The 26,796-nt window shown below is 44.7% G+C and overlaps 1 protein-coding gene across 3 annotated transcripts in view; it reads right to left on the bottom strand.

Moving 5' to 3' along the window:
* Nucleotides 1-26,796, bottom strand: part of USP42 (ubiquitin specific peptidase 42) — a 52,551-nt gene that overhangs the window by 2,717 nt on the left and 23,038 nt on the right. For all 3 annotated transcript variants that reach the window (XM_020900567.2, XM_070460426.1, XM_070460427.1), the window contains 13 exons: nucleotides 16,573-16,683; nucleotides 14,756-14,858; nucleotides 13,987-14,054; nucleotides 13,233-13,303; nucleotides 12,178-12,260; nucleotides 10,585-10,696; nucleotides 9,729-9,869; nucleotides 9,441-9,541; nucleotides 8,241-8,394; nucleotides 5,805-6,521; nucleotides 5,578-5,672; nucleotides 2,590-4,047; nucleotides 1,039-1,340 (listed from right to left, as the gene is read on the bottom strand). In XM_020900567.2, coding sequence (XP_020756226.2) covers nucleotides 1,039-1,340; nucleotides 2,590-4,047; nucleotides 5,578-5,672; nucleotides 5,805-6,521; nucleotides 8,241-8,394; nucleotides 9,441-9,541; nucleotides 9,729-9,869; nucleotides 10,585-10,696; nucleotides 12,178-12,260; nucleotides 13,233-13,303; nucleotides 13,987-14,054; nucleotides 14,756-14,858; nucleotides 16,573-16,683 — 3,516 coding nt within the window. The remainder of the gene's footprint in view (nucleotides 1-1,038; nucleotides 1,341-2,589; nucleotides 4,048-5,577; nucleotides 5,673-5,804; nucleotides 6,522-8,240; nucleotides 8,395-9,440; nucleotides 9,542-9,728; nucleotides 9,870-10,584; nucleotides 10,697-12,177; nucleotides 12,261-13,232; nucleotides 13,304-13,986; nucleotides 14,055-14,755; nucleotides 14,859-16,572; nucleotides 16,684-26,796) is intronic.

The following is a 26,796-nucleotide window of genomic DNA, read 5'->3' as shown; positions in this document are numbered from 1 at the left end:
ACACCCCACCTCATGTTCTCTGCTTCTCCCAAACGCCAGTGCGCTGGGCAGCCATCTGTCCCTCCTCCACCAACCATCATGTGACTGTGGGCCACGGGAGGGGATCCTCCCCCAAGCACCATGACACCTCAGTGGGTCCAGGACACGGTAGAGAACTTATGGTCTCTGGGGCTCTGGGACGGCAGGCAGGGTCACAAGCCGGCACCTCGGGCGTCAGGGTGCGGGGTCAGCAAGCTGGTCCAAGGAAGGCCCAGGCCAGGCTCTGCCAGCTCCGCGGGCGGGGACTGGGCTGCAGCGCAGCTTTACTGACACATCAATTTCACACAATCTTCATGTGAAATGAGACAGTCTTCTTTGGACTCTTCCAACCATTTAAAAATGTCAAATCCTTCCTAACGGGCAGGCCTTCCTAACCCCGCCCTCGGCCGGCCCCTTCCAACGCTCAGCACTCATTCTAGGGTCGAAGGTCAGGGGAACAACTGAGAAAGCCAGAAGGGCTGCGTACAGAGTGGTCAGAGCAGAAGTGTCTAGGAAGTTATAAATGGGCCAAGCCCTGCAGGGCAGACAAGAATCTCTGCGCCCTGCAGCGTGCGGTGACCCGGGACCCCCACCAGGAGCCGGCACCCGAGACCCGGGCCCTAGGCGTGACGCCTGCGCACCGGTCACCAGACAGACTTCCAGGGTCTCCTCACAAAGGGCAGAGGTTCAGGACCCCGGAGAGAAAGGAGGTACCACAACAATATTTCTGTCAAACATGGCGTATAAACATAAGTTCTGTCCACAGTCAGACGCTCAGAGCCACACGCCGCACAGGTTTCTGGCTCTACCTCACTCAGCGTTCCCACAAGCCTCGAGAGGCCGCGGAGGCCTCGCGGGAGCTGGCTGAGGACGCGGGGCGGGGCTCAGCGAGACTGACAGCTGCTCCGCCCTGTGAGGCTCCTTCCCCGAGCGACCGCCTCCTCCCAAGGGAAGGGCTCCTAGGGCCGCCACTCCCAGAGTGCCCCCTCACCCCGCCGCTCTCCCAGCGCGCCCCCTTACCCTGGCCGCACTCGGACAGACGACACCTGACCTCCCGGCTCTCCATCCTGAAGTGTTTGGTTTTCTCACAGAAAGGTGCCGCGCCCTCCAGCGGCAGGCCGTCTGCAAGGGGGAAGGTGCCCTCGGCTCTCCGGAAATGGTCCACAGTCTCACAGCTGGCTGCCTTGGGCAAGCGCGGTTCTGAATCTCGCCCAAAGTCCTCTGATTTCCTCGAGTGTCTCTTCTTTTTCTTCTTCTTCTTCTTGTGTCTGTGGAGGTCAGCGTCAGAGTGCACTACGGAAAGGTCTGAATCCTGCTGATGCCTGCCGAAGACAAAGCCAGGATCTAGGACCACTAGGAAAGCAAACCACCCCAAGAGATGGCCCTCTCTCTGACTCACACCCACTTCTGTGGACACTCACTACGCACAAACAGGTGAGACTCTTTCCTAATTAAACATGCAGTTTTCACTGTATTAATTTAAGTCCAGGGTCATAAACTCACCAGTTTCAACCTGTCCCCACTGTGGCCTTCAACTTTGGGGAGAGGAGCTCTGGCCAAAACACCAGAGGAAGGAAGGACTCCACCAACTTTTCCTGAAACTAGTGGCTGAAGGAAAAAGTATCTTTGCTGGGTGTCTCAGGCACACAGAAGGAAGGAGATTTGATTTCCTTTTCCTTCAAGTAACCACTCTTCACCTGTGGCTTCTGGTAACCTCTTCCCAGGGTTTTGATCTTTTTTTTTAGATCTTAAGAGATACCACTGTATAGTAACTGTATCTGTGCTCAGTCCTCTTGTCATGGAGAAGTCATTTTCAAGAAAACTGCTGACCAATTTAGCTTTTAAAAAATACAAGAACAAACTTCCCAATGAGATTTCAAACTGAGAAATGGAGAAATGGAAACTAAGTTTGAAACCTCATTGAACAATTTGTTGGAGATTATCAACAGCCATAGAACTGTAACTACATCTGTGAATAAACATGTTAACAGTCAATCCTAAAGAAAATCAACCCTGAATAATCATTGGAAAGACTAAAGCTATAGCTCCAATACTTTGGCCACCTGATGTGAGGAGCAGACTCATTGAAAAAGACCCTGATGCTGGGAAAGATTGAGGGCAGGAGAAGGGGGCAACGGAGGATGAGATGGTTGGATGGCATCACAGACTCAATGGACAGCAGTTTGAGCAAACTCTGGGAGTTGGTGAAGGACAGGAAAACCTGGAGGGCTGCAGTCAATGGGGGTCACAAAGAGCTGGACATGACTGAGCAACTAAACACTACCACCACTGTGAAGTCGGAAAATCCCAAGCTTTGCCTGCCGCACGTGTACTCAAGAGTTACAAAGCACCAACCGAACACGGCAACATCTTGCAAGACCAGGTTTTCAGGTGTTTTACAAAACCACGTAATAAGATACACCTTAAAATAGAGTTAAGTTTTAGGAATCGATAAAAACAGGGAAGTCCCAAACCCACCGAGATGAAAACTACCCATGACACAGCCCTCACCTGTCCCCAGGCTGGGTGCAGAAGGCGCGCACCGCCCCCCACGTGCAGCCGCCCCCTCACCTGGAGTCTCGGTCCCGGTGTTTGTCTTTGGATTTCTTCTTCTTCTTTGATTTTTTGTGCTTCTTTACTTTGGGCTCCTCTAAAGGGTCCTTCTGTAAACTTCTCCAGGCTTTCTTTTCTACATGACTGTCATTCTCTAGGCTATCATATCTCCGTTTCCGTGACTTAACGTCATGTTCATGAAACCGCCCGGCCAGGTCGCAGCTGCTGTCTTCAGCCCCGAAGCCAAGCCTGTCGTGGGCGTACTTGGCGGCGGGGTGTGGAGGGGGCGCATGGGCCATGCCTACCCGGGGGCTGCTGAAGCGGTGCCGGTCCCTCTCTTTGGCCGCCAGCTCATAGCCCTTGCGGCCTCTGTAGTGGTCCTTGTAGGGCCGGCCGCCGTAGGGCCCGGCCCGCTCGTACTCTCGCTCAGCGTGAAAGGGCCGCCAGTCCCGGGGCTCCCGGCTGGGGTACAGGGGGGACCTGTCGTGGTGGTACCGGCAGCGCTCCCAGCGCAGCCTCTCCGGGTAGTACTTCTCCCGGGCCCAGGCATGCTCGCCTTCAGCGTGGTGGTAGCGGCCCCACTCCTGGTCGGGGGCGCCCCTGCTCCGGGAGTGGTGATGGCCTGACCTGGCCAGGGAGCTGAGGCAGGGGGGCTGCGGGGCCGGGGCGCAGGGCTCCGGCCGGGGCCGCTCGGGCCGCGGCCGCTCGTGCTCCCTGTGGGGCCGCTTCCGCCGATGTTGCACCTCAGTCCTGCTCCGGCTCTCCCGTGCGCGCTCGCCGCTGGACGAGCGGTCTCTTCGGCTGCGGTAATGTCCTCGGTCGACCTTTCTGAGGCTGCTGACCTTCTCCTGGACCGGACACGGCTCCGGGGCCTTCTGCCCAGCCTTACTGTCTTCCCCTCTCTCACCGCTGCTGCACTCGGGGGGCCCCTCGGGACGGTCTTCTGTGATCGTGTCTAGCTGCGGAGAGGGCACCTCGTCTGTGGACACCCCCGTGCTCCTGGCGGGGCCCTCTGCATCCGAGCCTCTGTCCCGACCCAAGGGCTTGGGCTCACAGTCGCCCTCAGAAGGCACAGAGGGACCCGGGCTCAGCCTCCCTGTGGCTTCCGTGGCCACCGGCTCCTGGGGCCGCTCTGCTAACGTCCCTCCCACGTCCGGGGATGGTTTGCTCTGATCGTCTGTTAAGCTCCCAGGCTCACAGGGTGCTGGAAGCTGATCGTCCCCGAGGGCATCCTTGTCGGGGTTACAAAAGGTGCTGATACTCGGCACGGCCTCCTCGGGTTCTGCCAAAACATGTTCAGAGACTCCTTCTTTGGTAGGTTTGATGCTGGGGTCCGAGGGTGGCAAAATCTTCTTGAATTTGCTGCTGAGACTCGAGACAGACTCCAGGTTTTCCCGGGCGTCTTCGGGAGAGGAGTGGCTGGCCTCCAGCTCTGCCTCCGGATGCTCCAGAGGTCTCTCCTCTGAGCCAGGTGTCCTGCAGTCCCATAGAGAGAGAAGGACAGGGGTCATTTACTTGTTTTCTCTCTGGGTTTTTGTCAATGGACTACAGGGACAGACAAACACTTCATTCATTTACTGAATATTTTATGGCTTTACTGTATATGGCTGAAACCTAAAGCTGGGCTTTATCATTTTTGGAAACCAAGTTTTCTCATTATACACAAATGTAAAAATTTCTATCAAGCCTACTTCATTTTTCAGCAACAACTGCAGTTCTAGGTGCCTCTCGTTTTCAGGTATTTTTCTAATTCTTCTCAGTAAGTAAGTCCAGACCATCGAAAAAGTCAAATAATGACAGGGCGCTTACTTTTTCCTCTGGATCCCTTTTCTCTGAATTTTTCTGGAGCCTCAGAGGCAGAGTAGTTACCTCCCAACAGAACCAAGAGCTCCCTGAATTACCAACAAACTGTGAGGAACCACTGCTGCAGTAAACGACTTCTGCCATGCTTTTGACGGACTCCTCAAGTTAAGGAAAGCTGCCAGAAAACAAGAAAAACCCTAAAGCGGGCCCCCCTTTTGGTCTGGGAGAGAGAAGACACGCGAGGTCATCACAGAGGCTCGAGGTCGCACGTGCAGCTGGGGTGCGTGTGGCTGGGGTGTGGCCATCACAGGCCATCTATCAGGATGCTCACGCACGTTCCACCTGAAGACAGGCTGAGCCAGATGAGGGGAGACGTGAGGACAGCCGTGACGCCAAGGCCTGAGTGCTCAGCTGCCCCCTCTTTAGGCTCGCCTAGGAACATTCCTGACTGGGGTTCTTGGTGAGGGCACGTCCCCCACAGGGGCCCTTCTGCCATCGAGTGCATTTGGGGGTTGTCCCTGTGATGGGGGAGACCAGAGCACCAGTAGGGAGTGGCTGAGGCAGGCAGTTCTGCAGAACAAGCCAGGTGCGCATGGCCCGAGGTCCACGTGGAGAACACCTCAGCTCTGTTACTGGCCGGTTCACAGAGACCCCCAGGAGGACGTCATGGCGCTGACGTGAGGTGACGCGACCTGACCTGTGTGAGGTGCCGGCTCCCGGGCCGCTCACCTGGAGACTGCGGCTGCTGCCTCACGGCCCTGCCTTTACTCCCATCATGTCATGTGCGCTGAGGTCAGGACACTGAGGTGTGTTTTTTAAGCATGGAGACACCACACTGACTGTTAATTTAATCTCAGAGCTCTAGAGAGAGCATAGCGAAGCCTTTGCTCCTGGACAGAGGAGGCCTCCCTGCCCAGCCCCCTGCACACCCGTGGGTGCCTGTTGGGGCACTCAGTGGGGCGTGCTGGCTGGTCAGACATGTACTGACAACGCCCCAGCACAGGGGGAGGCGCTGTGGAGAGGCAGAGGGCGCCGGGCCAACAGGCCCTGAGAACCGTGTACTTAACTTTCCCACCAGGAAAATCAACGAGTTCTACAGATGAGTATTCACGTCATCTCAAGACCCAGAAGGCTCATCCTAGGCCTTCCACGAGCGGACGCAGCCCGGTCCCGCATCCCATTGCCCTGGGACAGTCGTCTTACCTCGTCTCCTCTGCCAGGCCTTTGGCTTTGCTGCCGAGTTTGAAGGTCTCTAAGATTTTGTCTTCTGGAAGAGGTGGCAAAGGAGCAGGCATCAACTAGGATAAAAAAACAAGGATGTTTTTCAGCTGTGAGTGCCACACCCGTCCCTCCTGAAACCCAGCCACGCGACCCGCCAGACATAAGGGCAGAAGGGAAGCCTGCCTGCCCACCACCCCACAGCTGCTCACCTTCCCAGGGAGGCCGTTTGCCTTGGGAAAGGGGTGTTCTGAGTGCAGCGCGGGCTGGCCTGGGCAAGGGGCCCCGTCCGAGGGCAGGCCATTTTCCGTCAGGTCGCTGTCCGGACCAGTAGCACCATTTAGAGCCACGGGCTCTCGGAGCTCGTGCGGGGAGGCCTCGCCGTCTTCGGCGTCTGGAGCAGGGGAGCACGCGCTCTCGGTCAGCCCGAGGCCGTTCTCCTGGCCGAGGCCCTTGGCCTCCTCATCAGACTCCTCGGAGGACTCGGCGCCGTAGGGGACCAGCACGCCAGCGCTCAGCCTGGACCTGCCGTTCATCACGGGCCTGGAGCAGGCCTCCCTCGGGGCCATCTGCTTTGGGACCTTACTAGAGGCGGGCGGCGTGGGGGCACTCGAGGTAGACTGTATTGCAGAAGAAGTGGTAATGGTAGAAGAGGGGGCGGGCTTGTTGGGGTGCTCCAAAGAATTGCTGTGAAGGTTAGACTGAGACTGACCTTGGCGCACAGGTAACTTGTTGTGAATACTGATCGTGATTTTCTGTTTCTTGGGGTGTTCTGGAATAACTGAGGGCCTGTTAACTGACCAGTTCTGAACAGACGGGGAGGCGTTCACAGGACCAGTCCTGCTGACACTGGAATTCCCGCTGGGACCTGACAGGGGGCTGCTCGGCGTTTCCTTCAGTGGTCCCGTCCCGTTCAGGTGAGGGGGGTTCTGGAGACAAGCAGACCACGGCGAGGTGAGAGCTCCAGAAACCGCCACAGACTTAAGAGACCTGAGGCGGTGGGCTTTTTCCACTTTGGCCATCTTTTCTCTTTCTGTGAGGAATGAAACACCTCCCCCTCTCACGTGGGCCTGCCCACCACAGACCTTTCACAGGTCCCAGTTTTCTGGAAATTAATTTCTGACAAACAGGGACAACTGCTTTTGTCAGAGAACAACCCCCAGACCAAACTCTTTCTGCTCCAGTCTGGCAGAAAGCAGCAGGTCCTCTTGGGCATGGAGTCACACAGGTTCTGCTTCGTGGTTTCCTGGAAGCCCCTGGCAGTTCAGGCAGGAGAAGGCCAGCCACAGGGACTTCCCAGGGCCCCAGGAATGCGGTGACAGTCACATGGATGGACACGCTCACTTAGCCATCCCTGCCTCTGTGACCTCCGCTCTTCCTTGAGTAGTTACTTCGCTCCACATCTCAGCTTTTGCTGCTAAAACCCAGAAGCTGCACACTGGTGGTCACGAGTGTATTCTGCCTCATAGAGGAACTTTGGCCTTCAAAATGTTTTCTTAAGTATCTGAACTAGTTGCTAACTTACCACTGGATAATGGCTCAGCTGATAAAGTGTCTGCTTACAGTGTGGGAGACCTGGGTTCGATCCCTGGGTTGGGAAGATCCCATGGAGAAGGGAAAGCCTACCCACTCCAGTATTCTGGGCCTGGAGAATTCCATGGACTGTATAGTCCATGGGGGTCTCAAAGTGTCAGACACAACTGAGTGACTTTAACTTTCACACCGGAAGTCTTAGTCGCTCAGTTGTGCCCGACTCTTTGAGACCCCATGGACTGCAGCCCACGAGGCTCCTCTATTCATGAGATTTTCCAGGCAAGGATACTGGAGTGGGTTGCCATTTCTTTCTCCAGGGGATCTTCCTGACCCAGGGATTGAACCCGGGTCTCCTGCACTGCAAGCAGATTCTTTACCGACTCAGCTACAAGGGAAGGCGTCACAGTTAAACAAAAACACCTCCTGACAAATCAACAGCAGCGGCCCTCCACACAGGGCAGGCGCTCTGCAGCTGATGTGCCCCACGTCCCTCAGGCCAAGCCCAGCGCAGGGCCTGCTGCCTGTCCAGCTCCCTGCAGCACTGAGCTATGACTCCCTGTCAGACTGAAAGGCTGTCATGACACTATGGCACAGGGGACAGGATTATTCCACGGTGTGTACAGGCTATTCCAACACGTCCACTGTCTCAACATTTATGTCAAGCAAAAGCCAGGCCTCCACTGAGGACGCCGGTGTCACAGGAACCAGAGAGCACGCCCTCTGCTCGCTCTGAGCAGCCCTCAGGGGTGTGATCGGGCCCAGCCAGACAGCAGGCAGAAAACGTCACACCCCTGAAAGGGCTAAACGGAGGCAACAGAAGTATTTTTCCAGTACAAGCATCTCTCTCCTGGGGGCCAGCATGAATCGAGAACCCCTCATATTTACTCCGTGAAGTGAACAGAGTCCGGGGGGAGATCAAGTTCCCAGTGTTTAGACAGACTCACACCCCGACTTCCTTCTGGATCACACTGTTCATCCTCAGAGATTTCCCCTGTGTTTGAAGTATCATGAACGGCCTGAATCCATTTCTGTGGCACGAAACTCAGCTGTGGGTGAGGTCAGGGCCAGCACTGCAGCAGGAAGCAGAGGGCTGGACGCTCGCTCGGGAGGGTTACCTTCATCATGTGAGAGGGGAGCTGTGGGCCAATGAATCCCGAGGCTGCCTGTTTGCTGCCGACAACCCGCTGACTGATGACCGGTCGGGGTGAGGACTGGCCGGGGCTGTGGGCGGAATGAGGAAGTTCACCTCCGTTTTTCACATCGTGGGACCTGGGGACGGAGAGTGACAGTACTCAGGATGACGTGGGACACCTCCCCAAAGAGCTCAGGTACACTCCACCCTCAGGCAACAGGAGACGTGACCTGGGGAAGGGCACAGAGTCCCAGTCCGGCCCAGGCTGGCACTGGGAGCTCAGGTCAGCAGACAAAGAGGGTCACTGTGTATTCTGATCTGATATCTGTGTATTCTAGCCGAAAAATATATTTTTTTAATTTTTTTAAAGCTATTTTTCTTTTGTTTTCCATTTTTCTAATTCTAAACACATATCACTGTAGAAAGATCTGTGCTGTCCTGAAAAGTTAGAAAGAAACAAAGACACTGTGCCCCGCCCCCTCACCCCTTCAAGGCACCTGCCATCCAGATTTTGTAGGCTTTAGCCTGGACTGATCTCCTTAACATCAGTGTGTAAAATTTCAAACTGCTTTTCCTCCATATATAGAGCACCTTCTCAGCATTTTAAAAAACATAAAAACCACTTTTAACAGTTGCATTGTATTTCGTCACATGCTACCATTTATGTGATCTGCTATTGTTGGCAGTTTCAGGATGTTCTGAATTTCCAGCTACTACTAATGGATACACCTTGGAGCACTCATTGGATTGTTCCAAGGCCCTGCATCTCCAGAAGGAATTACCGAATCAGTAACACGCAGCAGCACGTGGGTGCTGGCCCGGGCCTGGCCGGGGACGTGGCCGGCTGACGGTGCCCAGGGGCTGAGAGGTGACCGCACCGGGTACTCAGGAGTCCCCTTATGGAGCCTCCACTCCCTGCCTCCCTGGCCCACCAGCCCACCCGGTTTGCTGCCAGCAGCAGAAGCCCTCTGGCTACTCCCTTCCCTTCTTCTGTGTGTTTCTTTAACCTGCCGAAGAGCTGGGAGCTACAGTAAACACATGGCCCACTCTCAAATACACCTTCCTTACTCTTTCCACCGTGGAGATGCTGTTTAAGCAAACAATGGAATTTAAGCATGCTGATGAAGTGAAGCGCTCTTTCTGACTTAACAGAAAAGGTGGAAATGCGCTTTCCTGACAATACCTGATATAAAAGAGGACGTAAGCTTGCTGGCTGAGTACCGATCTGATATCACTGGTAGACACGATGGAGTCGTTCATTTGGTACCAGAGGCCGTTGCTAGCCTGTAAGACAACCAACAAAAGCGGTATCAGATTTGATCAGGTATGCGGGGAACCCCAATTCAGAGACCTGTAAGAAAAAGGGGCTACCACACGTCAACTGGAAAAGCCCCTCTTCCCTCCCAAGAATGCCAGTGTTATCTTACAGTGTACTGTAGAAAGAGTTATTAACAAAATCCACACAACTTACTTTTATGTAGCAGAAGTAATGGCCAGCATGGCAGTTAAAACCAGTGTGTACCAGGACTGCATACAAAACATAAATGATCGGCTCTCCGTTTGGTTGAGACATGTACGGTCGAATATCAAGATACTCAGGGTATTTCACATCCTACACAAGAATGAAGAGAGAAAAAAGGAACATCATTTCTGAAGGAGGCAGAGCAGGAGACTCACAGAGCATGGAGCCTTACGAGCCTCGTTTCAGAAGACAGAACTAACCCGGAGCACGCCTGACTCTAAGTGCGTTTAGTGCAATCCCACTGTATTCTTCCTCTCCTTTACGCAAACCCATCAAAGCAGACACTTAACAATCACAGGTCTGGACCTGAAGTCATCGCTTATTTTTGACAATTCAGGAGCAGGTTATTTCTTCCGCGTATTACTGGATTTCTGACCACTTTCAATTTCAGAAAGTGAGAAGAAAATGGGAAAGTCAGTATACTACCAATCAGAAAACAAATGAATAAGCAAGAAAACAAGTTCTGGTGAAAGAATGGCAAGGTGTGGCTGGGAAATCTTTGGACTTGAAATGCCGTAAGCGTTCCCTGAACACACTCGGCACCTTGACTGACTTTGATGCCCAAACGCGGGTAATAAGCACTGGTTGTGATCTTCAGAAAGTCTAGCCAGCTAAAGGATACAGACAAAAACACACACCCTGTAAACACACACATCAAACTTTGAGCTCAGTTCTTTGACACTTTATTCCACTAACAAGTGCTGGAAGAACTTAGAAAATCAGGTAATAAAACTCCATGAAGCTGCTGACAGTTAAGCCTTGAAAGGCTCAGCATAAACAGTTGTTAATAATATTATCTACCCACCTTAGCAATTTTTCCACCAGTAAAATTTGCAAAACGTTTCAGAGAAAGTGTAAGAACATTAGAAGATCTATGTATAGTGAATCTCTTTGAAGCTGGAACCATCTTTTTACACCTTGGGAAAAACAAAAACAGATGTTTAAGAAGATTAATATGGGTTGGTTGTTGTTTTTTCATCTTACCCTTGTTATTTCTCTGGAACAGTCTAAGTTTCCAAAAGAAGGGTACTGGATGAGAAATACCACCCTTTTCATCCAACAGTGAAAATATGAAAATCTGAAGTATGGGAGATGGCTAAGTTAACATGAATGAAAAACACAGGACAGCTCTGAAATGTCAGGTCCTATAGATCACTGATACTTTAGAAACTAGATTTATATAAGTTAGTCTCAATTCAAAACAAACTGAAAACCTGGCTGGTAGAAGAACCCTGTGAAAACAAAGCCCAGATACAAAAGCAAGGAAGTAAAGACTAGAAACGTCCATGAGGTTTAAAACAAAGGCAACATCCCTCTGGTCTTAGAAGGAAAAGGGGCCTTCTCCCCAAAAAAATGAACCCAGGCACCGCATTTTACTGCCCTTTGAAGATACTGTATTTTCCACAAGTTGAAGGTTTGCGGCAGCCTTGCGTGGAGCAAGTCTACTGGGCCATCTTTCTAAAAGTATTTGCTCAGGGCTTCCCAGGTGGCTCAGTGGTAAAGAATCTGCCTGCAATGTAAAAGTATTTGCTCACTTCAGGTCTCTGTGCCACATTTTGATAATTCCTGCAATGTTTCAAGCTTTTTCATTATTATTGTATCTGTTATGATGATCAGTGACCTTTGATGTTACTCTTCTAGTTATTTTGGCATTTTAAAACAAGTATTTTTAAATTAAGGTTTGTACACTGTTTCTTAGACATAATGCTATTGCACTTAAAAACTATGGTATAATGTAGACCTAACTTTTCTATAAACTGGGAAACAAAAAAATTCAGGCAACTTGCTTTATTGCAAGATTCACTTTATTGTGCTGGTCTGGAACCAAACCCACAGTTATCCCCAAGGTCTGGCTCTACTCAGTAACAACTCTTACCCATATTACCTGACTTAAAACGAACATCTACTTAAACCATAAGAAACAGGGCTTTCTTAAAATAGGCCTCCTTGACTTCATGGGGAAACATTACAGAATGATTCAAACTTGAGGATTCTGGCAGGTACTGCCCCAAATCCTGGGAAACGACCATGAAAAAGAGAGATCCTTGACTGCTCTGGGAGAAAGCGATGCTCCACCTGCCCCAAACCTTCACACCGGGGTCACTGGAGATGCTGCTTGACACACACGCCCCACCCCAGCCAGCACCTTCACACGCAGGGGCACTAACGTGTGACTGGTCTTACCCTCGCCTCCACCCAGCTCCCCAGGAGTGAGGACCCGCCTCCTCCGGGTCTAAGGAGTGTTAACACTGAGACTCGGATGCCCTGGCCCTCGCGAACAGAGAGCCAGGGTCTTCCCAGGCGGTCCCGGAAGCTAAGAGGAACCTTGCCGGTCGCCAGACGCGCCAAACCCTCTCCCCGCAAGCCTCCCCGCTCCCCGCGCGCACCACCGCCGTACTTGCTGCACTTGTACGCGTTTTCCCCATCGAGCTGCTCCGGCTTCACGAACTGCTCCAGTGCCTTGTTGACGCTCTGAGCGGCCTGCGGACAGAGGGGCACCAAGAGCACGTGACCACGCGCTGCCGCGTGTCAGCGAAAGAAGAAAGATGGCCCCAAAGTGTAAAGCCAAGCGCGAATTTTATGTAAGAAGAAACTTTTTCATTCTGGTGCTCAGTTTTACACATGTACACACCAAGCTATTGCCCTCCCCACCCCCAGTTAAAAAAAAATGCAGGGAATTCCCTGGTGGTCCAGTGACTAGGACTCCGTGCTTTCACTGCTAAGGGCCTGGATTCAATCCCTGGTCGGGGAACTGAGATCCCGCAAGCCGCACAGTGTGGCCAAAGCAAACAAATAGAGGTTGCCCACTGCAGCATTATTTACAGTAGCATAAAACAGGAACAAAATCAAAGTATCTACCAGGAAGGAAACAGGCATGTAGATCGGCTGAAGCATGACACACAGCAGGCCCAAGCAAAATGGAATGAAAATAGCAAGTGGCCCAAAAGACTGAAGGTGTAAACCCGTCAGTGTAAACAGTAAACAGACACTCTGGAATAGTCTATATCAAACTGTTAACAAGTGTTCATTCTGGGGACAGGCTCCCACATGTCTCTGCAGTGTTTCTCATTTTTATCGTTAGCATGTATCACACTTGAGATGAGAAAAACAAAAGCTACAGACAACAAAAAATGGGAGAGTTCAGAGAATGCAAGAAGCAAAAAAGTTTCTAAAGAATAACCACCACGTAAATTCGGCTGATATAGGCATCATAATCTGGTTTTATTAAGATTAAAGGTCAACAGGTAATAAAATTATTAAATTTTTAAGTTTTTTATGATGCCTAATACAAAGTTTCAATAAGCTCCTCTAATGAAGTCTTAGCATATTAAAGTTCTCAATTCATATTCTCTAACAAGTGTAGTCTAAATTGTAAGAGAACTATAAATAAAGTTATATAAAGTGTGACTAATTTTTGTTTAACTTGACTACCACCACAGCTACCAAACTTACCTTTATCTCCAAAGTTATATCGAGATATGGATCAAAAGTATCTGAAACACCTTTGCAATTTAAACATTTGACTGAAATAAAAATAAAACACAAAGGATAAGCAAAGTATAATCAGTATGGCAATACCAACTACTGAAATGACAGAACACACACATGCATTTACAAAACAAAAACCATAAGGTACTTTTTTCATCTATAAGACTGGGCAAAACATGTTACAACATAGTGGGAGTCACTAATTTGGTCCACGTACATTGCTGGCTGGAGTGTAAACTGGTATAACCTCTTGGAAGAACAATATGGCAAAATCAGAATTTGAAAACACATATCCTTTGATACAGAAATTCTAACTAATTATCGTATGTATACACACTTTTACATGGACATAAAGGTATGTGTATACAAGGATGCTCAATAAAGCGCTAGTGGTAATAACAACAACAAAAATTAGAAACAACCTAAAAATTCACTGGTGGGGAACTAAACTAATTGGAATACTATTGCAACTGTGAAAGGCTGTGTGAGACCTATGTGTGCTGAAAATGTTAGAAAGTTTCCAGTGTGAAAAGAGCCCAGGCTCTTCACGCACAGGAAGCGACCGGGAGGACAACCACAAGCTGGGCCAGGGGCTGACGGGGATGGGAGTCCGGGCGCAGAGAGACACATGGGCCCTTCTTAACCCCTTCCGAGCCCTTGCGTCCTTTTACACCACATGCCAGGTCACAATTATCAACCTTTAAAACCAAGAGTTTACCTCTAGATCTTAGGTAGCCTCCAAATATCTGACAGACGAGTGTGGTGGCCTGGGTGTGTCTGTCCAATCTGAAAAAAAAATCAAAGAGTGAGATGAGAGAAGCATTCTGCAAAAATAAGAGGTGCTGTAACTGATGCTAAAAACCATGTTGAGAATTCACGCAAGAGAGCCGCACAGTATGGTGACAGCCGGAGAGCAGCCTTGCCCAATCAAAGACACATCTGGGGTGAGGAGGAGAAGCAGTCGGACAGTATTAAGAAGCGATCTGGAAATCAGGGCAGGACTCTGGCCCCGAAGCACGCAGCAAGAGGCAGTCGCCCTCAGCAGGACTGGGACACCACTGTGAGCACTCTGCCCTGCAGCCCAGCACCATCCAGATGCTGAGCGCCTGCCGACGCAGGGCCGGGGCCGCAGGAAGGGAATGCACGCCTGCGGGGGGTGTCGAGGAAACAGCAAGTAGGCGACGACTTGTCTGTTTCTCCAACCTTCCCCTGAGCCCATGTTTAGATTTTAAAGAAGAGACTGCAGGGATTGGTAACTGACCCCACTGACAAAGGGAACACACACAGATTTCAAAGGCTAGAGATAGGGAGCACACCTTTTAAAATTTCAACCATTTTAAAATAATGCAAACCACTCGAGGAAGAGGCAGCACAAAGTCAAAAGGTGCAGCGGACAGGGAGCTCCGCGCGCCCCTCCTGAAGTCCGAGCGGAGTGCCCGAGGGCAGCCGGGCTGGGGGCGGGGGTGACCCATGCCGTGTGGACTCACTTATTGCTGCCGTTCAAGCATGCTTTTTGCATAGCATCAACAGTGTACTGAAGGAATTCGTGGGCGTCTTCTTGGTTTCCAAAGCGGAAGTGCCTGGCTATACCTGTCGAGTTTGAGGAAAGACAAAGCCTTATCATCCCCTATCACACGCCCAGGCAGTACTCCCCCCGAGGCTGTATCTTATGACAGTATACTGGTTAGATAACTATTTTATGAGGAAACAGCATTAATTAGTTAATTAATTAAGTTTCCCCTGAGAACACCCAGGATGAGCCCTTCAGACTACCAAAAGCCCACATGGGCTGCAGTTTCTGAGAGCCCAGGGACTGTCTTCAGCAATAAAATGATTCTTGAATAAACTCAACTTTAGCTGTTATTGTTTCAAAATTTTGTCTCAAATGTTATGTTAGTGCATACCTCTTAACTTGGGTGCTAGAATTCCCTAAGAGAATCTATATAAAAGACAAGTGTGAATCTATCTAATTCTATCCCAATAGCCTAGAGAACATACATTCTCCACTGCACAGTAACATCTCAGTCCTATTTCTAATTGACTAAATAGCCACAAGCCAAAATGATAATGAAAAACAATACAGAAGTATAAATATACATATAATTTTATGTGAATGAATATATAGATATATATTAACTTGAATCATATGAAATTGAGCACATTCCACAAGTTCTGACCTACAAAAATGACAATTTCATTATTCACCCATATATGTCTATAACCATTTAACCATATATGTTAACAATTTCATTATTTAACCATATAACCATATATTTAACCATATATGTACATCCGTAGATGTATGTACATATACACACCAATAGCATTCTCTTAAATAACTAGGTTTAAAAAAATTAATTTTGTCTGCCATATATGTATGCATGTGTATATATGTGCATATCAGTATATATAACATACACATGTTTTCAACAAACAAAATCACCCCTGGCTAAAATTTTGTTAAGATCCAGCAATGTTGAAAAAAAAATTTTCATGGTCTCCTCCAGCCTGTTAATAGTACCAAGGGCCAAGATAACACTTCTTTATCTTCAGCAGCTTTTTAGGCAAAAGGATTATAAATTGTCACTGTGTAATTATGGACCCCTATAATTACCCAGCTAGATACCAGATTAAGAGTCAGGTTTTTGTTTTATTTGTAAGCATTTTTTATTCCAAATCAGTTAATTAAGATAATACAAAAGCTTACTGCAAAAAACATGAAGAAAGTGCATAAAAAATTTCATGGAACCTATCAGAATCATTATAATGCAAGAGGAGATTTTAAAGTCATTAAAAATTATATAGAAACTTGTGAAATTGATCCACAAATCTGCTAAGTTCTGAGTATAAAATGTTCTTTAAGAATATAATTAACTTTATTTTGATAATTCCTGTCACTATGTATACTCATTCATTGAATTAAAGCTAACTGAAACTATTTAAAGAAACCGGTGGGACAATATTTAGAGCTAGTATTACTCAGCATAGAAATCCAAATATCTAGGAAAAATGCTGCAAAAGTTATCCCAATTTTGTTAACAAATTTGAGGGTTTTATCATTTTTAATTTGCTTATATATCAAACTGAATACCATCTTCTTTACTATATTGTTATCTTTTGCTTTAGGTTTCAAAATGTGTTTACATAGTAAATGGTTTGCTAAAAAACTGTTATTCGTTAAAGACATATTTATATACAATAAACTGTTTGCTGCAATACCCAAGGAGCTCATCATTTACCAGTCAGATCATTAAGACCAACTGGCTAACAAATATTCATATAAACTACTAGAGAGGATACTTACGCCGCATCTCATTAATGACAAACATCGGTTTAATAACATCCCCAGGATTACTGAGTGCCTGGGTGATATGTGCTTGCATTGTACACATCATGCAAAATCCTTCTGCATGACCTGAAAGATAACAGATGATAAGCCTCCAAGTTAGCAAACTATGACACTATCTGCACATCGAGGGGTATTATACGTAACACAAGCACACTCCTGAAGCAAGGATAAGAGTGACTGTGCGTCCTGTCATTGAGCTATATACTTCTACTCATTTCCACTGAATTCTCCAACAAACCTGAGAGAGAAATATATACTGGCTCTCTTTTACAAGAAAGGAAACTGAGGCTCAGAGAGTTAAAAATTCGCTCAATGCCAAATAGTCATTAAGAGGCAGGCACACAGCTGGGCTCAAATCACACGCTTCCAATTTCGAAGCGTCTATGCTGGAGAAATAACAATTTTTTTTCTTATGCTACCATTTGTCTCAAGCAGTAAAGGAATGTCTCCTGTGCAAGGGTTCAAAATCTCAAGTGTTCTAGCTTTTTCACATACAAAGGTCTCTGTTGTATTTTTTTAACAGCTTTTAAAAAATAGGAAAACCACCTTAGCTCATACTAAGTGGTGCTAATGGCATCTAGTGGGTAGAGACCACAAATGCTGGTCAACATCCTACAGTAAGCAGCCTCTATAATAAAGAATTATGTGGCCCCAAAAGTCAATTACACTCAATTCAAGAAACACCTAAAACTAAAGGTGGCTCAGTCCTGCCTAACAAAGCTTTTAAAGTCTCAAAAGGTCCAAACTATTTCCAGTTAACATTACTGTGTCCCAGAGTAAAGCTAAACAATATTTTCAGGAATAAAAAAAATCTGGCACCCAGCAACATAAAATTGTAACTGAAGAGTACAAGGCATACAAAGATGCAGAAAAGACCAATAATAGGGAGCAGATAAGCAGAAATAGATCTGGAAATGACACTGAAATAGACCTGGAAATGTCCTCAAAAACAAGAATAATAAAAAAAGACATGTGTATATATATATATATATTTCGATGCTCAAGGATGTAGAAAAAAGCAAAGGCATGTTAAGGAGAAACAAGGAAATAAAACCAAATCTACTTTACAGATGAAAGGTAGGATTTCTGAGATGAAAAACAGAACAAATAGAGTTAATAACAGATTAGAAACAAAAGAAGGAAAGATTAGCAAACTTGAAGACTTAGCAACAGAAGTTATCTATTATGAAACACAAACCTAAAAAAAAAAATTAAAAAAAAAAAAAACAAACCTCTCAAAAGAACAAGAAAAAAGCATACCAGTGAGCTATGGGAGCACGCCCAGGTGTCCCCAGTGTACATGTAACTGGAGTCCGAAGGAGAAGAGACGGGACAAATATTTTCAGAAATGATTGTTTTCAAAGGGACAGCATGAGGAAGGTTTTTTTAAGAATGGGAGAATAGTTGTGCATTCTGACTGAGATGGCAGTCTACATGAACCTATACCTGTATTAAAATTCATAAACCTGACCCCTCAAATTAACAGAACTGTACAGTAAAGAAGTTAACCAAAAAATACAAAAAAGAAAAAGAAGTTAACCATATAGTAATTATCATAACTGTTATAAGCATTAATTTATTAATGTTTATAAATATTGGGGGCTTCCCAAGTGATGCGAGCGGTAAAGAACCTGTCTGCCAATGCAGGAACCGTAAGACACACGGGCTCGATCCTTGGGTTGGGGATATCCTCTGGAGGAAGGCATGGCAACCCACTCCACTATTGCCTGAAGAATCCCATGGGCAGAGAAGCCTGGTGGGCTACAGTCCACAGGGTCGCAAACAAAGAGTTGGTCACAATTGAAGTGACTTAGCACAATTATAATAAACATTTTTTTAAATGACTAAAAAGCATACAAACGTAAAGAGTAAATTTACAGATCTAACAACTTCAACAAAACCCAAACAGAAGGCTACTTATAACAGTGATAAAAATAAAAAATGTAAAGCAGGTGGGAATAAACTATGTATATAAGAACAAAGGTGAAGCTGAGAAACAATGCCAAGAGAAGGCAGCTCTCAAGCGTGGAGAGAAAAACGCCAGCACAGGGTTTCCATGCGCCGTGAAGACGTCTTTCCGCAACAGAGATGAGCCCCCACTTCTCAGATGGACCAGCGCTTCTTTCCCCTATTCCTCCCACTAAGGACAGCAACAACACTGTGCCTGAAACACTGTGCAAGGACACTGTGCATGAAACAGACTAAGAAAGCTGTGAAAGCTAGAGAGAGACAAAGTAACAGTTTCAGAGGCCAAGGAAGACATGGCAGGGAGGGTTCTGGTTTGCTTTCTGCTTCATGGATTTCAGACTTGGAGCAGCAGCCGCCACCAACCTGGAAATACCAATAAAACCAGGGAACAAAGCCACAGTGAAAGCTTCCGGCATGGTGTTAAAAAAAGGGAGGTAAAAAATGGGAACTTCCATCCATGCTAAGTGGTAACAAGCCACACCCCCACCTCACAACGTCACAACGTCAGCGAAGATCAGAGGAGGAGCCTGGACTTCTACCCCCAAACCCAGCAGTGAAGAAGCATCCCTCTGTATTATGCTTATTTAAGTAAGTCAGACACAGAAAGACAAATGCTGTCATGGTAACACTGACGTGTCGAGTCAAAAAAGTGCAACACACTAGTGAACACAACAAAAAAGTAGCATACTCAGATACAGAAAACAAGTTAGTGGTTACCTGCGGGGAGAAAGAAGGGGAGGGTGTGAGAGCAGGAAGAGATTAAGAAGTACAAGCTATTGTATAGAAAATCAGCTACAAGGATAGTGTACAACACAGGAAATATAGCCAGTGTCTTATAAATGTGCTTATAAATGGAGCATGACCTTTAAAATTCGGGAATCACTCTACTGTAAAGAAGAGCCTGGTAAAGAAGGCTGAGCACTGAAGAACTGACACTTTCCAACTGTGGTGCTGCAGAAGACTCTGGAGAGTCTCTGGACATCATCAAACCAGCCCATCCTAAAGGAAATCAACCCTGAACCTCCAGTGGAATGACTGAACTGAAGCTGCAGCTCTGCTACTTTGGTCACTGATTCAAAGAGCTGACTCATTAGAAAAGACCCTGATGCTAGGAAAGACCGAGGGCAGTGGGAGAAGGGCACGACAGAGGATGAGCTGGCTGAATGGCATCACCAAATCAAAGGACATGAATTTGAGCAAGCTCCGGGAGATAGTGAGGGACAGAGAAGTCTGGTGTGCTGCAGTCCACGAGGTTGCAAAGAGTTGGACACAACTTAGTGACAGAACAACAACAACATATAATATTGTAATGAATTATACCTCAAGAAATAGAGAAAGAAAGAAGCATCTGTCCAGCTCCCCACTGGGTAGTGTCAGAATCAGGACTCTCGCCATCACCCAGTGGTAAAAAGCCACTGCAGTCTCCCTGGAGACTGGGGGGGAGCGGAAACCCCCACTCCCATCCAGCAAGAACGTGGAGCCCAACCCCCACCTCGGATGTCAACAGAGGCTGAGTGTGGAATCTGGACTTCTATCTCCACCTATTTCTTCCTTTGCCAGAATGGTGTCAAGAGAAAGTTGGTCAAAACACAAATCAGATAAGATCCAATATTTTATAGCATAACACAAAAATGTTCAGGTTTCAACTGAAAATCACTCATCAGACTAAGAACCAAGAATTTCTGAGTGCTGGAGAAGTGAATAAGGAAGTTATGAATATACGAGAAACAAGTAAAACAACATAGAAAGACTCAACAAAGAAATAAAAGATATAAAGAACCAAATGGAAAATTTTAGAAATGAAAAACACAATAGCCGAAGTAAGCAGCTCTGTGGATGAGCTAAGCAGAAGAACGGAACTGACCGAGGAAAGAACCCGCAAACATGCATACAGAACAGAACTCACGTCCTCTGACAACAGAGAAAGAGCAGGCAGGGCAAGAGAGGGGAGCAGAGCCCAGGGACCCGTGGGACTCCAGCAGAAGCTCTAACACATGTTATCGGAGTCCCGGAAGGAGAGGGGAGAAAAGACTGGGTTCAGCGTATGAGAAACGGAGGCGGAAATTTCCCCCAATGTGGCAAGAGATGTAACTCCCTGCAAACACCAGACAGGAAAGAGAACAGAGAAACAGACACCAAGGCACATCACGTCAAACTTGTGAAAACTAAAGACACAGAAAACTACCTTGGAAGTAGTGATGGGAAAACACCATCTTACCTATGAGAGAACACTTGAATAGAAATGGATTTCACACCAAAAACCATGGAGGACAGAGGAAGTAGCACAAAAATTGTCAAGTGCTGAAAAAAAAGGGACTCTAAACCCAGAATCCTATGCCCAGTGGAAATGTCCAGGAATAAGATGAAACTAAGGCACTTTCAAGTGAAGCGAAACCAGGAGAATCTGTCACCAGTAGGCTTACCCTAAAAGAATGACTTAAAGAGTGACTTCTTTAAGTCAGAAGCTCTCTAAACAAAAAGGAAGTGATTTGGGTTTTTGGTTTTTGTTTCTTTTTTTTAAAGCAACCCTGGAACATCAAGAAGGAAGAATAAAAACATGGTAATCAAAAATATAGACAAATACATTTTCCTTCTCTTGGGTTTTCTAAATTATGTGACAGTTGAAATAAGAATTATAACACTGTCTATAAATGTGGTACTAAGTGTAGGTAAAGGAAATATTTAATTACATGGTTACTAGGGAAGAATAAAGGAGACAAAAGGTAAAGTTTCTACATTTCCCTTGAATTGGTAAAATGACATTAGTAAACCGTGAAAAGCTACACATAAATAATGTAAACCTAAAGGAACCTCTAAAGACTATATAAAGAGATACATTCAAAAACATAAGCACAAAAACAAATTTTAAACAAAAGTGTAAAATACTCAAGTAACCTACAAGTAGGCAGAGATAAGACAAATGAATAACTCAACAGAAAACAAAATACAAAATGGTGAAATTGAGTCCTAATGTATAAATGACTACCTTAAATATTAATAAATACACTAATGAAAAGATCTAAATTAACAAAGCAGATTTAAAAACATGATTCAACTACTGTGCCTGTAAGAAACTCACTTCAAATGTAACAATACAAACAGGCTCAAAGAAGAAAGATGGAAAAATATGTCATGCAAACACTAACCCAAAGAAAGCAGGAATGGCTATATTAATAGCAGACAGAGCAGACTTCAGAGCAAAGAAAGCTATCAGAGAAAAGGACATTATATAAAGGATCAATCCATCAGAAAGACAAAGCAATCCTAAATGTGTTTGTACCAAACAACAGAGCTGTCAAACACATGAATCAAACTCTGACAGGACTGAAAATGGATATATAGAAATCCACAATTAGAGCTGGAAACCTCAACATCCTTCTGTCAACAACTGAACAATTAATCAGAAAACCAGCAAGGATATAGAAGAACTCAACAACACCAAGAGCTAATGAGACTCCATCACCATTTATAGAATACCCCACCCAGCAACAGAATACTCATGTGTTTCAAGGGTTCACAGAACATACACCGAGACAGACTATGGCCTGGGCCACAAACAAACCTCAAAAAATAAAACAAGAGAAATCATAAAAAGTACAGAATGGAAACTCCTAAAAATCAGTGAGAGAGAGAGAGAACACAGGAAGGTCTATAAATACCTGGAAACTGAGTAACACTTCTGAACAACCCGTGGTTCAAAGGGTTAAAATAAAAATTGAAAAGACAACAGATCAGAAGCTTGGAGACACAGTTAAAGCAGCATTCAAAGGGGGATTCACAGTTTAACAATGTCAGAAACAAAAACAAGGAAATCAACACAGACCCTGCAGACATCACAGGAAAAACAAGAGAATATACATAAATATATCCTGTGATTAACTTGACACATGTAAATTTGACAACTTAGAAACGGACCAACTCCTCAAAAAAGTGGACTACCATAACCCATTGAAAATAATCTGAATAGCCCTATACCTACTAAGGAAATTAAATTTGCAAGTTTAAAACTCCCCCCAAAAAGAAATCTCCAGGTTAAAATATTTTCACTGATGGATTCTACACTGAATGTTTATATAAGAATTTACATCAATATTCTACACAATCTCTTCCAAAAGATAGGAGTTAACATATCCCAAACACATTTTATAAAGCTAGTATTATCCTAGTACCAAAACCAAACAAAGGTGGTACAAAAACAAAAGATTACACACCAATACAGCTCATGAACAGATGTAAAACCCTTAATAAAAATTCAGCAAAATATAAAAATAATTAAACATCATCACCAAATGTAGTTTATTCCTGAGATACAAAGCTGACAATACTGGAAAATCTACCAGAATATTCCACCATAATAAGCTAAAGAAGAAATTCACATGATCATATCAATTTGATATAGAAAAACCTATCAACAAAAATCAACACTATCTCATGATAAAAAGCAGGAACTGGTAAACAGGGGGGAAAAAAAGAAACAGAGCAGAACTTCCCTGACTTGATAAACAGGATACACCAAAAACCTACAGCTAATATCAAACTGAATGCTTTTCCCCTAAGATCAGAAACGAGGCAAGGATGTCACCTCTGATCACTGATTCAACACAGTGCTAGAAGTTCTAGCCAGTGAAATAAGGCAAGAAAAGGGAAGAAAGAATACAGATAAGTAAAAAGTAAGTAAAAATGCCCCTATTTACATATGGCATGACTCTCTAGATAGAAAAATACAAGGACTCCACCAAAAAAAAAAAAAAAAAAAAAAGCCCAGAACTGTTAAGTGAAGTCAGCAAGGTCAATATACAAAAATTTACAAAAATGAAATGTTATTTTTATATCCAGCAATAAACTCATGAACACCAAAATTAAAAATAAAAGAATTAGATGTTTAACTAACAAAACAAAACATGCTGATAACTATGCAACACTGGTGAAACAACACAGAGATCTAAGGAAATGGAGAGACACACCACATCCACAGATTGGAAATGTCAGCACAGTAAAGATGTCCATTCTCCCCAAACTGAGATACAGGTTTAACAAAACTCCTATCAAAATCCCACTAAGATTTCTTTGTAAATACAGACAAGATTATTCTATAATTTATATAGAAAAACAAGGGAACTAGAATAGAGAAAAACAATTTTGAAAAAGAGTAAGTGGATGGAATCACTCTATCTGATATCAAGATTCACTGCACAGCCACAGTAACAAAAGACTGTGCTGAGGGTCAGACACATATCGAACGGGGGACCCAGAGACAGACCCACACAAATACACCCAAGTGATGTTTACAAAAGTATGAGAACTATTCAGTGAAGGAAAGCTAGCCTTTTCAACACATGGTGCTAGAGCAACTGAACAACCACAAACATACAAACAAAAAAACAAAACAAACCACGCTATATAAAAATTGACATAACAAGGATCATGTATCTAAACGTAAAATATAAAACTATAAAACTTTTCAGAAAAAAAAAACCCAACAGGGCAAAATCTTTAGGGTCAAGGGCTGTGCAAAGAGATCTTATACTCAACAGCAAAAACATAATTCATAAAAGGAAAAACTCAACCTCACCAAAATTGAAAACTCTTGTTCTGTGAAAGATCCTGCTAAGGGTAAGGGGATAAAAAGACAAGCTTCAAACTGGCAGGAAATGTTGGAAATATATATCCAAAAGACCTAATATCTAATACACAAAGAACAAAACAATATAAAAACAGAACACAATAGAAAATGAACAGAAGACATAAAGAGACATTTTACCAAAGAGGGTAAACAGATGATAAACAAACACATGGAAAGAAGTTCAAGACCTTTAGGCATTAGGGAAATCCAAATTAAAACCTGAGATATCATTATATGCATAATTAAAGTATGGCTAAAACGAAAAACAGTGACATCATCAAATGTTGGCAACAATGAAGAGCAACTGGAACTCTCCATACATGGATGGAGGAAATGCACAATGGTCAGCCAAGAACTAAGGCAATTTCTTATAAAACCAGATATTGCAACTACCTCATGACCCAGCAACAGCAGCCTGGGCACTTATTCCAGAGAAATAAAGACTTGTGATCACACATATGTTCTCAGTTCAGTTCAGTCCAGTGGCTCAGTCGTGTCCGACTCTTTGTGGCCCCATGAACCGCAGCACGCCAGGTCTCCCTGTCCATCACCAACTCCCGGAGTCCACCCAAACCCATGTCCACTGAGTCGGTGATGCCATCCAACCATCTCATCCTCTGTCGTCCCCTTCTCCTGCCCTCCATCTTTCCCAGCATCAGGGTCTTTTCCAGTGAGTCAGCTCTCTGCATCAGGTGGCTAGAGTACCGGAGCTACACAGTAACGTTTACAGCGGCTCTATTCATAACATCCAAAACTAGAAACAACCCAGACGTCCTTTAATGGATGAATGGTTAAACAAATTGTGGTTCATCCATACCATGGAATACGACTCAGCAACAAAAAGGAACAAATTATTAACATATACAACAAAGTGAAGAAATATCCAAAGACTTAGGCTTAAGTGAAGAAGCCAATTCCCTATTAAATAATTCAATAGATGCAACATTCTTGAAATAACAAAATAACATAACTGAAAACCAGGGTGGTTCGCCAGGGATTAAGGAAGCTATAGGGGCACGAGAGAGGTGGGCTTGGCTTTAAAAGGAAACTTCCTTAGGAACGGAAACTTCCATACCTTGACTGTATCAGGATCAATATCCTGGTTGCAAGACTGAACTGCAGTGTCACCACTCGGGGAAACTGGGTAAGGGTACACAGGATGTCTCTGTGTGATTTCTTACAACTGCATGGAAATCTAAACTTACCTCAAAATAAAAAGTTTAACTTCAAAAAAGGCAAAATAAAGACATTTCAGACCAAGAATAAAAAAGCAAAACAAAAATCAGCAAAAATAGTTAAGAGAATTCCTCTAGGCATAAGAAAAATACCAGATGGTATCTGGATCTACACAGAGGAATTAAAAGCAGTAGAAATGATAAGAGTAAGAAATATAAAAGATTTGTGAAGAAACCTTTACAAACCACTTAAAATTTTCAAATTTTATTTAAAGCAAAATAACACAACGTATTATGTGGTTACAAAATAAGTGAAAATAAAATTCATGACAACAACAGCACAAATGCCTAGGGAGGTCACGAGAGCATCTTGTCATAAAGTCCTTACAACATATGGGGGACGGAAGAGTATTTTTTTCCCCAGCCTCCGGAATGGTATTTTAAAGGAAGCTACAGGAAGTTAAAGATGTATGTTAAACACTAAAAAGAGAAAACAAAGTTGAGAAAATATGCCAATAAAGTAGAGGAAATATCATATAATCACTCATTCCAAAAGAAGGCAGAAACAGATGATAAAGGGAACAAAGAATACAGGACAAACAAGACAAACAGCAAGATGGTAAATAAAAAACCCAATCATATCAATACTCTCATTAAATATAAATGATTTACACTCTAAAATGAAAGGTAGAGACTGTAAGACTGGATTAAAGAATAAAAACTAAAGGCTATGTATAAGAATTTTATTAAAAAAAAAAAAGAATTTTATTCAATGTATTTTATTTCAATGTATCTCTCCCAAAATTTGATAGAACAAGTAGACAGAAAAGCAGTAAGAACATAAAAGACTATCTTAACATTATCAACTAACTAAACATACTCAGCATTTATAGAAACTCCAACCAATGTAGAATATACATCCTTATTAAGTACACATGGAATATTTAACAAACTAAACCACATTCTAGTGCATAAAACAAGTCTCAAGTTTCAAAGGATTCAAACATTTATTGAACAGTATCTTCTCTGACCACAATGGAGTTAAATTAGTAATCAGTAGCAGGACAATTTCTGAAAAATCCCCAAACATATGGCAACTGAATAACATGCCTCTAAGCAATCACATGGGTAACACAGGTAACTATTAAAAAAAATACTAGAATTATGGAGCTAGCAAAATTGTAGGATATGAAATCAATAAACAAGAGTCAACTGCATTTCTACAGTCTAGCAATAAACAATCAAAACTTGAAGGTCAAAATACATATTACCATTTATAATAGCTTTCAAAAATATGAAATACTTAGCAATAAATCAGATTTTAAAATGTGCATATTATACTTGTATACTGAAAACTATGCAACAGTACTAAGAAAAACCAAAGAGAACCTAAATAAATGGAGACGTACATCT

This window comes from Odocoileus virginianus, chromosome 33, assembly GCF_023699985.2.
Source record: "Odocoileus virginianus isolate 20LAN1187 ecotype Illinois chromosome 33, Ovbor_1.2, whole genome shotgun sequence".
Taxonomy (NCBI): Eukaryota; Metazoa; Chordata; class Mammalia; order Artiodactyla; family Cervidae; genus Odocoileus; species Odocoileus virginianus.
The sequence above is the reverse complement of the archived record's forward strand: the minus strand, read 5'-3'. Positions and strand labels throughout refer to the sequence as shown.